Below are 11,065 nucleotides of genomic sequence, written 5' to 3'. Positions count from 1 at the left end.
AGCAGGAGAAACTGTCAAACCTCAAAAGGACAGACATGTCTAAATTGCCGAAGACAGCTTAATTATAGGAGTGAAATCTGCATCTTCAACTCTAGTTACTAGCTCACTGAGCTGAAACGTAGCTCTTACCTGCCGTTCTTTACAAAAGGGCAATGGCAAGAATCCTGTAGAAAGCATGCTGAGCAGATACCTGTTGCTAGTCAAGAGACTTGCTTAAGTGCACCCAGGAGAAGCTGAATGTGACAGGCTTACCCAGCATCTGCCTGCAGCAGGCAATCCACCAATTTTTCCAACCACCTCCCCAAAATGCAGGAGCCAGGGCTGAGTAACAGCAGTGCAGTTAGTAGCCATAGAAAGGAAATATGCAAGAACAGTGTTTGGACTAGCACAAGGCAGAAGCGTAACTACTCTCTACCCTTTGTAAAGTTCTTGATCATTGACAGGAAGGTTCTGTACCAAACTAATGAATTAATAAGTTGCTATAAGCATGACCCCCTTTCTTTAAAAAAGGTGGTGCTGTCTACTAGCGTACAGTACAACTGTTGACTTCCTCCCACCCTACTTTGAAATGGTTAGGAGCCTACACGTCAACAGAACTAAGCCTTAGCCCCCGTGTTGGTTAATGTGGAATTCATTGTAGCTTCCCATATTAGCAGCAGGAAGCTGCTCAACCATTGCTGCTATAGAAAAGGAGCCTCTGCAGGCCTGGCAACTGGCAGAATATGGGTAAAAGGTAGGATCGAACACACGCTCCTCCCAGCAATGTGAGGGATGGGGAAGGCATCACAGAATAGGAAGGGGGCAGGGATCCTGTGCACATCTCCTTGAATGTGGGGGTGTTACCTGTCAGCTCTATGTTCTTGGGGAACCAGGGTGCAGTACCCAACCTGTCTGACTCACGGAAGACCTTCCCCCCTCACAGCCTTTGCTTGAACCAAAGCCGATCAGAAGAAAGACTTACAAAAAGCAATGAAAAGGCAGTAGGAGATGCACCTAAACCCCGGGACAAGGGTGCCAGGATTAAGGAAACTCCCCTAGCCTCATTTGCATCAAAGATGGGATAGGAAGGCATCTCTGTTAGCATACAGAATGGAGAACAGAGATTCCAAGGCAAGAACCGCATGGAACTCTGGGACCAGAAAAGCAGGGAAGCACAGCATGATGGGGGATCGCTGCTCTAGATGTTAATGAACCCACACCTGCATACCCAGCTCAGTAGTTATCAGACCAATTCTAGTAATAAATCCTTTATTGGGATCCAAAATAGTAACGCTCCCTAACTGCATTGAGCGCTCCCTCCAAGGAACACCGCCCATAGCCAGGAATGTTCAGTTCCTATTGTCTGCCTGAACAAAACAACTTTGGTATATTCCCTTGAGCCATCAGTTCACCCATAAACAAAGCTAGTGTGTTGTTTCCCTACAAAACCCCTACCCATGCTCAAGTAAGTGTTCTGATGCCTGGATCCAAAATCGGCATCAGTTCCATTGGGACTTCATCTTCTCTTGACTGTGTGTGCTGGGGGCTCTGCCTGTCTCCAGCAGGACACACAGCTACCACCACCACCTGGAACCCCCAACTGATTCAAAATTCACGGAGTGGTGAGAACCCAGCTCTCTCGGTATATCCTTCTGACCCTGACTTGGGTGATCAGTTATAGTTTTCTAAACCTGATGTTTATAATCAAATTTAAGTTAGATTTAATATTATAACTGTTTTATTTGTTTGGCTCCCCTATGGTTATTACCTGGCAATAAATAACTTTCATGGTTAAGCTGTTGGCTTCCTCATTTGCCCTGCAGCAACGCTACTCATACCTAAGCTAAAGATCCCTGCAGCGCCCAAAAATCCTGTGGGGTTTGCTCACCAAGTGGGTTACTACCAGAACAACTGTAACATGGAAGTGGGGCTAGGGACATGCTGAACTTGGGACATACGAGGGTGGCAGCTTGGAAATGCTGCTCAACCAAGTTTGCTGAGTCCAGGGGCATATAAGGGTGGCAGATTGAACGTGCTGCTCGACCCAGCCTGCTCAGGCACACTCCATTCCAGTGCAGTGCCCATGGCATATGCGGGTGACAGCTTGGAGGTGCTATTCGACCCAGCCCACTGAGTCCAAGGGCCTATGAGGGTGACAGGTTGGAAATGCTGCTCGACCCAGCCTACTGAGTCCAGGGACATATAAGGGGTCAGCTTGGGAGTGCTGATTAACCTGGTCCTCTCAGACATGCTCTGTTAATGTGTGTGTGTTCGTCTGATTCTGGGGTTGGAAGAACCCAGCCCTGGGGAACCTAGGTCCTGCAGGATAGCTCCATTGGGAGAGAATTTGTAGAAGGGAGAAGTAGAGCTCCATATAAGAACACAAGTGACACAAGCAGTACATTGATAGAAGTACAAACCCCTTCCCAACCCTGAAGAGTAACCCTAATAAATGAGCATACCCCAAAGTAACGGGGCAAAGCTGGTAACAGGCTATTGCCAAATTCAATACCTGTGCTGCTTCACCATAGCAGTGAGGACGGCCTCTGCACACACTGCCTACAGCAGGGTATTCCTTTGCAGTGTGAAGGGAGGGAAGCCACAGTCAGTGCAGCGCTCCCAGTGCCACATTCCTTTCCCACAGGCTAGTGCAGCAGGAGAGGGAGGTTGAGTACACATTGCAGCATTATAGCTCTGATTGCAGGAGGCAGCTCTCTGCTCTTCCACCCCTGTGCCCCAAAGCAGAGGTAGCATTTGGTGTTAGCTCACCTAACTCCCAGGGGACATGATGCTCTTGTTCCTATTTTGCAGATGAAGGAAAAACTAATGCCCGGAGATGTTAGTTCAGTGACATGTTTCAGGGGGTCGGACGGAGAGCAAGGTCTAGGATCCAGGTCATCTACCCTGGCCTACTCTTGAACTACTGCACCAGGCTCCCTAACTGTGCATGAAGGAGAGGAACCTCAGTACCCTTCAGCTGGATGGGATGTTTGTCCACTGCCATGCCTGAACTGCCCATAAAATATAGATAAACTGAACAGGTGTAGTGTCTAAATACCTAAACTGAGGGTGGGCATACTTTCAGCTATTTGGCCGCAGTAGTTGGAGCTTGTCTTCATATTCACTGCAGCATACTTCCCTGCTACATTGTGTGATTCCTTGTTTTTAGTGATACTTTTGACCAGATAACTGTGCAAAAGAGGTCACTGAATGTAAAGAGTGAACAGGAATCACTGAACAAGTCTTGTACTGTAATGTGTTTTTAATTTAGAAGTTCCTTTTAATTACAAATCCCAGCTTGGTTTTATAACAGGGTAGCAACTCTTCATGGCAAAATAAAACTGCCTCTAACACAGCCTGGCTTGGTGCATTCCTACTCGCCCCTACCCATATCTCTTTGCCATCAGATTTGCAATAGTCCCCTCACAGTGGTATCCCAGTGACAGAACTGCAATGACTGCTGTTTGCATACCTCCCTATCCCCTCCCCCTATTTGTTTCTGGTACGTTTATGCTGGACTTTAAACAAAAGGACAGTCTTGCTTTTTCAGTTACAGGAGTGCATGAACTGGGCCCAGTCTGCCTCTTTTTGACTGAGAAAACAAGTCCTGGTGGTGATTTACCACATAGCTCTCTGTATCCCAGACATCTGACTGTGGTCAGCCAGGTGGCGGAAAACAATTCGACTAAGCCTCCAGCGCCGCTTCACGCCTCGTGGACGGGATGTCAGGACACATCTATTCCGGATCCTCACAGGGCAGCTGTCACGTGGCAGGGCAGCAATCTCTTTATCAGCTATTTCCTGGAGCCAAAGGAAGGGCAATTACACACACACACACACACTGAAGTTGCTCTGCTGTATTTTGCCCAGGGTTAGGTTTTCTAAGGCAGTTTAGTGAAGGAGGTAGTGATGGATAGGCCTGAAGGCTCCCTTATCCACAGCAGAGGTACCAGCATATGCCTCCTTCCTACCCTGGAGCCATCACCTCTCCACTAATGAGAGGGCAGTTTGCTCTCCAGGCTCTTCTAGGTTCTCTCTCTTCAGACTTCCCATGGGATTTAATGGTTCTACTTGCTGGATGAGGACCCTGCTCCATTAGGAACTGAAAAGTGTCCTCATGCATTTCACACAAGTCACTGAACAGTCCAGTTGGACAATTACAACTTGTCAATAGTGTCTCTGTTAGAGGGTGAGATGGCCCTTTAAGGGAGTTGGGCTCAGCCCCACCTGTTTCATGTTAGCTACCTCCCCAGCTGAGAGGCTTCCAGGTAGATAAAGGAGTCTGCTCAGTTGGGGGAGAGAGACCTACTGTGAGCAGGATAATTCTTGCATGGGGGGGGGACCTAGTGTCAGAAGAGACTGGGGAAGATGTCTCAACTCCAGCCAGAAGGAAGGACCTGGCTAGAACAGCCTGCCTGGAGAGGCAGGAAGCTGTAAGAAGAAGAGGCTTGAAAAAAGCAGCAGGAGTTGGGTTTTGACAAAGAACTGTTGAGCCCAGCAAGGGGCTGTGAAACTAGTAGTCAGGGAGAGGCTTGTTTTGAAGTAAGTTGACAATTGAACTGTAATGTTTTTATATCCCAAACTCCAAGAAGATGTGTTTGATTCAGAAGAATCTGGGTATAGTCACATTGGGAAACCCAAAACAGGGAAACTGAGGCAGTGGCAGGATCTAATGTTGGACCAGGTAAATGGTGTTGCATTCAATTACTGTTTCCCTGAGGCTTGCAGTACCCCTGCAAAACTTCCTTCTGCTAAAAAGGTCATGTGATCTCAAAGGGACAAAAGGTCAAGAAACTGCACAGATGACCTACTTGTTTCTTACCTTTGCAAAGTCAGTGTAACTGTATGTTTTATCTTCCAACCAGATGCTTCAGGGCTTTATGTACAAAGCCTAATACTTTCAAACAACCCTAGAAGAGCAAGCTAGTGCAACCACATTGGGGAGTGAAGGTAGGTAGGGAGGGAAACAAGTCTTTAAGGAAATACATTTCAAGCCACAATTTGTCATAGATAGTGCAAAAAAAAATTATTTTAGAAAATGGTGTCCTTTAAATTAGCAACTTAAATGTAAACTACCATTTTTCAATAGGGAGTTTGTAGCACCAGCTTTTGGAGGCTGTAAGAAGTTGTTATATTTTCCATATCACAGCTACAACAGATAGACAAGTCTGATTTGTACAGTGGAGTTGCTCAGAATTAACTGATGCCTTTCTGATGCTACTCAAAGAGGAACAGTTTCTGAAAGGCACGTATCTGGAGTCTGTTGCTTAAGTGTTTCTTTAGAGCCCAAGTATCACGTTGTGGAAAGCAACAGCATAGACTTTGTTTTCCATGCTCTTCTTCCCTACTTCTGAAGACTAGTAGGGGCACTAGAATGACAAAGGGATTTTATACTGAACAGTTCATTTCCCCATCTGAAGTCACATTCACTACTACAGGAGCTAGCTGTGACTCTGAAAGATGACCACCACCAGCTGGGGAATAGCATAAGCAAATAAACCAACAGCAATCCTTGTTTTTATACAAAATGTCCACTGCAGGCTGATGCTACCTTAATGTTGGTAGGTGAATATGGTGTGTTAAGGCCAAGCTCATAGCAGTTAGTACCATTCATGCTATATCTCACTCAAAAGGGTAGATAAAGCTATCCCTGTGAAGGAAACTCCACAGAAAATGGAGAGAGACTGAAAACAGGACACAATGAGACTGTTCCCCATGAGGTATCAATTGTTCCTTTGGTCTGAATAATTTCTATGAGGAAATGAGTTTATATGCTAGTTGTGAGCAACCACCCAGAAAATACTAGAGCACTCACTCATCCAGAGAAGTCAGAAGGTTCTCTACTACAAATCAACCCTTTCTGCATCCCTTTAACAAACCAGTCAGAGCAGAATCCTAACTTATTCCCATGATCACCCCTCACAGCAGCAGCTCGGGTGCATTATTCCCTGGTAAGTCTATAAAGAAAATTGCTAGCTTTATTTTAGAATATAAGTAAAGCTTCCAGACAAATAACTGCTGAAGACAGAGTTCTGAGGGGAGGTCTTGCTTCTTGTTCTCTCAGTCCCTCATTCGTTTGAGTTAGCATCTCCAGTTGTAAATACTGGCACTGGGAAATAAGGAAACTGATGGCTCAGCTAGGGGAAAAAGCTACTTCCAGCAGGATGTTTTAACTTAAGAGTCAGATCAGCAGCACTTGCCTTTCTCCTTCCATCCCCCCCTAGCAATTTCTATAGCCCTGGTGACACCTGCTGGCTGTATTAGGGTTTTCAGATGGGTTGGTTGAGATAGTGGTAACCAGACAATAAAAATCCAGAAATTATATCTAAAGGTCCTGATCCTGGAAAAACTTGTAAAAGTCTAATTTTAATAGTGCACAATAGTGTTGAAATCAATAGGACTACTTACATATTTGAGATTAAGCATATGGGTAAGTCTTTGCAGGATCATGCCCCAAGATTTTAAAGTAGTGTGGGAGCAGAAATCAGCCTGGATGTACAGGGTTTCTTTAGTAACTAGACGTCTGGTGAGCAAAACTGTGGGGCACCCCCCCCCCCGGGGGGGCATGGAGGAATGTGCAGGACTGAGTGACAATGCCAGACAGCTTGTGCCAGGCCCCTTGGGGGCAGGGAGGGAGCACCTCCACCCCCAAGTCACCTCAGTGGGCCACCTAGCCTGTGGGTCAGTGTGCTGTGGCGTGCCAATTCCTGCTCCCGGCATCCTCTGCACAGAGTGCTGGCTCCACCCCCAGGTTGAAAACCTGAGGGGGCAGGTATTGGCCCTGCCCTAGCAGTGCAGCATGTCTGCAAGGTATAAGCAGCCTGCAGCTGAGGAAGCCTTGGCTGTGCAGTAATGGAGGAGGGAGGCAGGGACAGATTCCATTAATGGTAAGTGGGGGCGTGACTGGAAAAGTATCCGCACCACTGAACTAGATAGTGAACCTCCCATACCTAAAAGGGAAATTGCCCTCAAACTCATCCATTAGTGACAGTTACAGAAGGAAAAACAAGACTGCAGGAACATCCATAGGAACAATAAAGCTGTTCACTGTACCCCTGCAGGACATAACCACTTCCTGTTCTAATACCCTCTGACTTCTGATTTTAGCAGTGGCAAAGGAGTTCCACCCAAGAGATTTTATTCCTGTTGAGAATGACCCAAAAGGGACAAGGCTCTGGAGCTGAGTATCAATACTAAGTAGATAGCTACATGATGTGAAGTGAGCTTGTGAACAAAATGGATGCAGGTATTCTAGACTGACTCCCCCAGAATCTGAAGCCTGACATTGGCTGCACGATTAGATTCATTCAAAGTAGCTTGTGATGCTCCGAGAATGCTGCTGCAGCAGCAATGTGGGTGCACATACCTTCTCCCTAAAGAGTTATGGTCCTGCAGGAAAGTACAGATGGACTTTACTTTACCTGCAGCTCTCTAGGCAGGATGTTGTTTTTTCGGAGAGCGTTGATCCGCAACCTCTCATCTGCATATTCATAAGCCATCTTCCGTCTCTTTACATCACGCAGCATCCTCCAGTCCACGTAGTAACCCCGCACTTGCCCTCTACAGGGCAAGGGGAATATCTGAAAAAGGGGGAAATATAAAGGTTAAATCTGCAGCTTCCAGTATTTTATCACTCACCCAATTCCAAATATTGCTTATTCCAATTTACTCTTTCTAGCCTCTACCTCATTTGGATTCAATCACTGCCTGCTCTGACTCCTCTGGTCTTCAGGCCTGACAATACTGGCACAGTCACCCTCTTCACCCATCCAGAGAATTTTGCTTAGCTACAGGATTAATCACACCAGCTAGCTCTCTTGTTGGCCTAGCCTAGGTCATGAAATTCTATCATGTCTAAGGACACAATTGTTGACAACTGCAATCTGTCATGTTTAAGAGTCCGCGTAGACCAGGACAAACTGTATGTAGTTTCAAGTGTTAACATGGTTGTTGACAGCTATGTTCAGACACACAATTCTGTAGCATAGACAAGGCCTGCAGGATATCACATCCCCGCACAGGTGTGTTTCTTACACAGCATACAATGGAGTCTTTTAAGACTGTCAAGATTTAAATACACAGTCCCTAGTCTTAATAAAATGCCCTACTAGCACATAGCCCAAGGGGACTTTGATCTTGGTTAAGGCCTGTAGACATTACTGGAATACAAATCATCATCATAAATAAAAGGGCTGTTAGCACCTCCTAGAACCCGCAGAACAAAATCTAGTTGTTTTTTTTCCAGGGGTTTTTTTTTTTTTGTTTGGTGCTGGGATCAAGGGTGATATCAGTTTAATGGCCTATAAAGTCTCAATAGAGGATATATCATGTGAGTGAGACACACATCAAATATCCTAAAGGGCCTTTTCTAGTTCTAGCTGCTAAACTCTCTTCCCTTGTGGGTTTTTTGTTTGTTTGTTTGTTTGTTTTTAATATCACTAGGGATCTATCCATGAAAACAGGATTTTTTCTGCAGCTGAATCTCTTCTCCTGCTGCTGGTTCTTCACCTGCAGTATTCTGGAAAGGTCGAGAGCCACTGTCCTAGACAACACTGCCGCTCTCTAAAGCCATGTGGCACACTCGGTAAAATGCTTCTCCAGACAAGCTACCAATCCTTCCCGCCTAAATTAACCAACCTGAATACAGGAATACGCAATTCACCTAAGGGCGAACCCAGCGGGACACCCGGCGCGCTACACTGATAGCTGGACATTAGACATAGACCGACCCAGGGCAGGGGCATGGGCCGCTAGGCAGCGCCGCAGAGAGCGGGCACCAGGCAAGGGTACAAAGGCTGCCTGGGGAGGGCGGCAGGGAGCGGGGGCACTGGGGAGGGACTGAGGGGGCCAATGGGGGATGGGTAGGGGGGCACCCAGGAGCACGGATCGGGGCCAGGGGCGGGCACAGAGGCTGGGCTCGGGGGCGCCGGCGGCCAACGCTCAGCGGCCAGTCGGTGGCGGGACAGTGACCGGGGGCCCGGCCCTGGGAAGTTACCAGCCCCAGCGCGAGCCCCGGGGAGTCCCCGAGCCGGGCGCTGCCGCCCGACGGGCCTGACCTGCCGAGCAGCCCGCAGCGCCCAGCCCAGCATGGAGGCCGCCATCTTCCCCGCGTGGCGCATGCGCTTACAGCCACCCGCCGGGCGGAGGGGGGCGGGGGAGCTGGGAGGCGCCGGGGCGTGGCGGATGGGGCGGGCGGTGGGGCATGGGGAGAGTGGGGGGGGGGGGGCGGGGTTTGTAGGAGAGGTGGTTGGGGGAGGAAGAGGAATTGGTGGGGGGGATGGTTTGCGGAAGGAAAGGCTTTGGGAGGGTTGGTGGAGGAAGGGAGGTTTAGGGATGAGGGATGGAGGAGGCTTTGGAGGGAGGATGGGCTTGGGGGAGGGGGATTTAAGGGAGTTTGTGGGGAGGGCAGAGGCGTAGCGAGCGCCCTCCGACCGGAGGGGGCCCCGCAAGGAAGGGGGCCCCTAAAAGTGGCAAAATAAATACCGCATTCCAGTTTCTGCATTGTAAGGGGTCCCGCCCAGACATATGTTCGGAGGGGGCCACTGTTCGGAGGGGGCCACGTTCTTTGTTGCTACGGCCCTGGGGGAGGGAGAGGTTTGGTGGAACCAGGCAGAGCCATGGGTTTGGATGATAGGACACATTGTTCATTTCCCTTCTGCAGCCCAACTCCTGGCACTGCTCCTATTTCAGGCCCCCAGGATGAAGCTGCTGACCTGTGTGACAGAGTGAAATCCACAGGAGGTGAAAGCTCCTGGCCAGGAGTGGGAGATCCTGAACCGACTCCCCATGAAGCCTAGAGTTCACAGCCCCAAGTGGCACCCTTCGAGTGTGTCAGTCTCTGCCACCATGCTCTGTGCTGTTATGAACAAAGGGGGAAACAGGCCCTGCCCCGTCGGTGACGCCCCACACAATGGGCTCAACTAAAGAGATGAGGCCCGGAGGTGTCTGTGAAAAATTAACCATTAGACCTATGTGAGCAGCTGGGCTCCTCTGGCTAATCTAGCTAGCTATATAGCATGCCAGGCTCCCCCATGCTCTGCTCAGACCTCCACTGCATCATTATGGGGTCACTCCTGCTTTACCTTCTCCATGTGCTGAGACTTCCCCACACCCATGGGCAGCAGTATTGCCATGTACACCATACACAAGCTTTTAGACATGGATGGCCTGATGTTCCTTGGCTCTTTGTAGAGAACATAAAGATGCACACAAGGTTGTGCATCTGGAATTGGGGCAAATTCCAATATAGACAAGGCCAAAGTGGAGGAAAGTCGGCACTGTGCTGGGGAAGGGAGAGGAATCCCTAGTTCCTGATCTTGTTGCAGCTGCTTCTATACACAGGGAGCAAAGAACAGCTGGGTTAGACTTGCTATAGCTACTTCCCAATGTGAGTGAAGATACTACTTTCAGAGTCCATCATTACTGAGGCTGCTGGCAACCCCCCACCACTGCAGGGCTGATGAGAACTCTTGCCACCACTCTTGGAGTAAAGGGGGTGGATCTTTTGCTGTATATGCCTTTCCTTTTATAGAGAAAATCCACTTTAAAGTGCTTTTGTGGGGGGGAGAAAGGGGGGAAACCCAAATCATTTTCAATGGTTACACTGTGTAGGAACTTCATCCCCGTGCTGATGTCAGTCTGAATAAATACCTCCCTCATTAGATTAAACTGGTAGCCTTTGCAAAACCTCAGGCTAAGCCTTTGTGCAGACCACAAGGATCTGATGTTGGGAGGGGAGAGCTTGTAAAAATGATGGGGATGGAGTTCCAACAGGAAAATATGATGCAATGTGATTCAGCAATACACCACACAACGTGGTCACTTTCCATTTAAGTATGTCTGTGCTGCATGTCCATAATTACTACACATTTGGTTTATCTATCAGTCTCTTTTTCTCATCTCTCTCTGTCTCTCAAGCTGCGTCTTCATGTGCCTGGCTATTCATAGGTCTTGTTCTTGGTTTTTAGTAGCTAATTTACAGTGGCAAGATTTCACACCACCTCAACTTACAAATTTTGATTAAGTACATGTGGTTTACAGACAAAAGAACAATCATGACCCTCTCACCAATGAAAAATGACTGGGA

The 11,065-nt window shown here is 48.2% G+C and overlaps 1 protein-coding gene across 1 annotated transcript; it reads right to left on the bottom strand.

Annotated features, from left to right (window-relative positions):
- Positions 1–3,227: 3,227 nt before the first annotated feature.
- On the bottom strand, positions 3,228–9,098 carry MRPS14 (mitochondrial ribosomal protein S14). Its single transcript, XM_065409627.1, has 3 exons — positions 9,036–9,098; positions 7,401–7,559; positions 3,228–3,780 (listed from the first exon to the last, which is right to left on the bottom strand). The coding sequence occupies exons 1-3, from the start codon at positions 9,096–9,098 to the stop codon at positions 3,598–3,600; spliced, it is 405 nt and encodes a 134-aa protein (XP_065265699.1). The 3' UTR covers positions 3,228–3,597.
- Positions 9,099–11,065: the final 1,967 nt, after the last annotated feature.

This window comes from Emys orbicularis, chromosome 8, assembly GCF_028017835.1.
Source record: "Emys orbicularis isolate rEmyOrb1 chromosome 8, rEmyOrb1.hap1, whole genome shotgun sequence".
Taxonomy (NCBI): Eukaryota; Metazoa; Chordata; order Testudines; family Emydidae; genus Emys; species Emys orbicularis.
This window is presented reverse-complemented; position numbering and strand designations above follow the sequence as displayed.

Coding starts and splice junctions, on each gene's coding strand:
- MRPS14 (XM_065409627.1), bottom strand. CDS start 9,098: ATGCGCCACGCGGGGAAGATGGCGGCCTCCATGCTGGGCTGGGCGCTG. Junction 7,560..9,035: donor CGCTGCGGGCTGCTCGGCAG/GTCAGGCCCGTC, acceptor CCCCTTTTTCAG/ATATTCCCCTTGCCCTGTAG. Junction 3,781..7,400: donor TCCTGCCTAGAGAGCTGCAG/GTAAAGTAAAGT, acceptor CTTTGGCTCCAG/GAAATAGCTGATAAAGAGAT.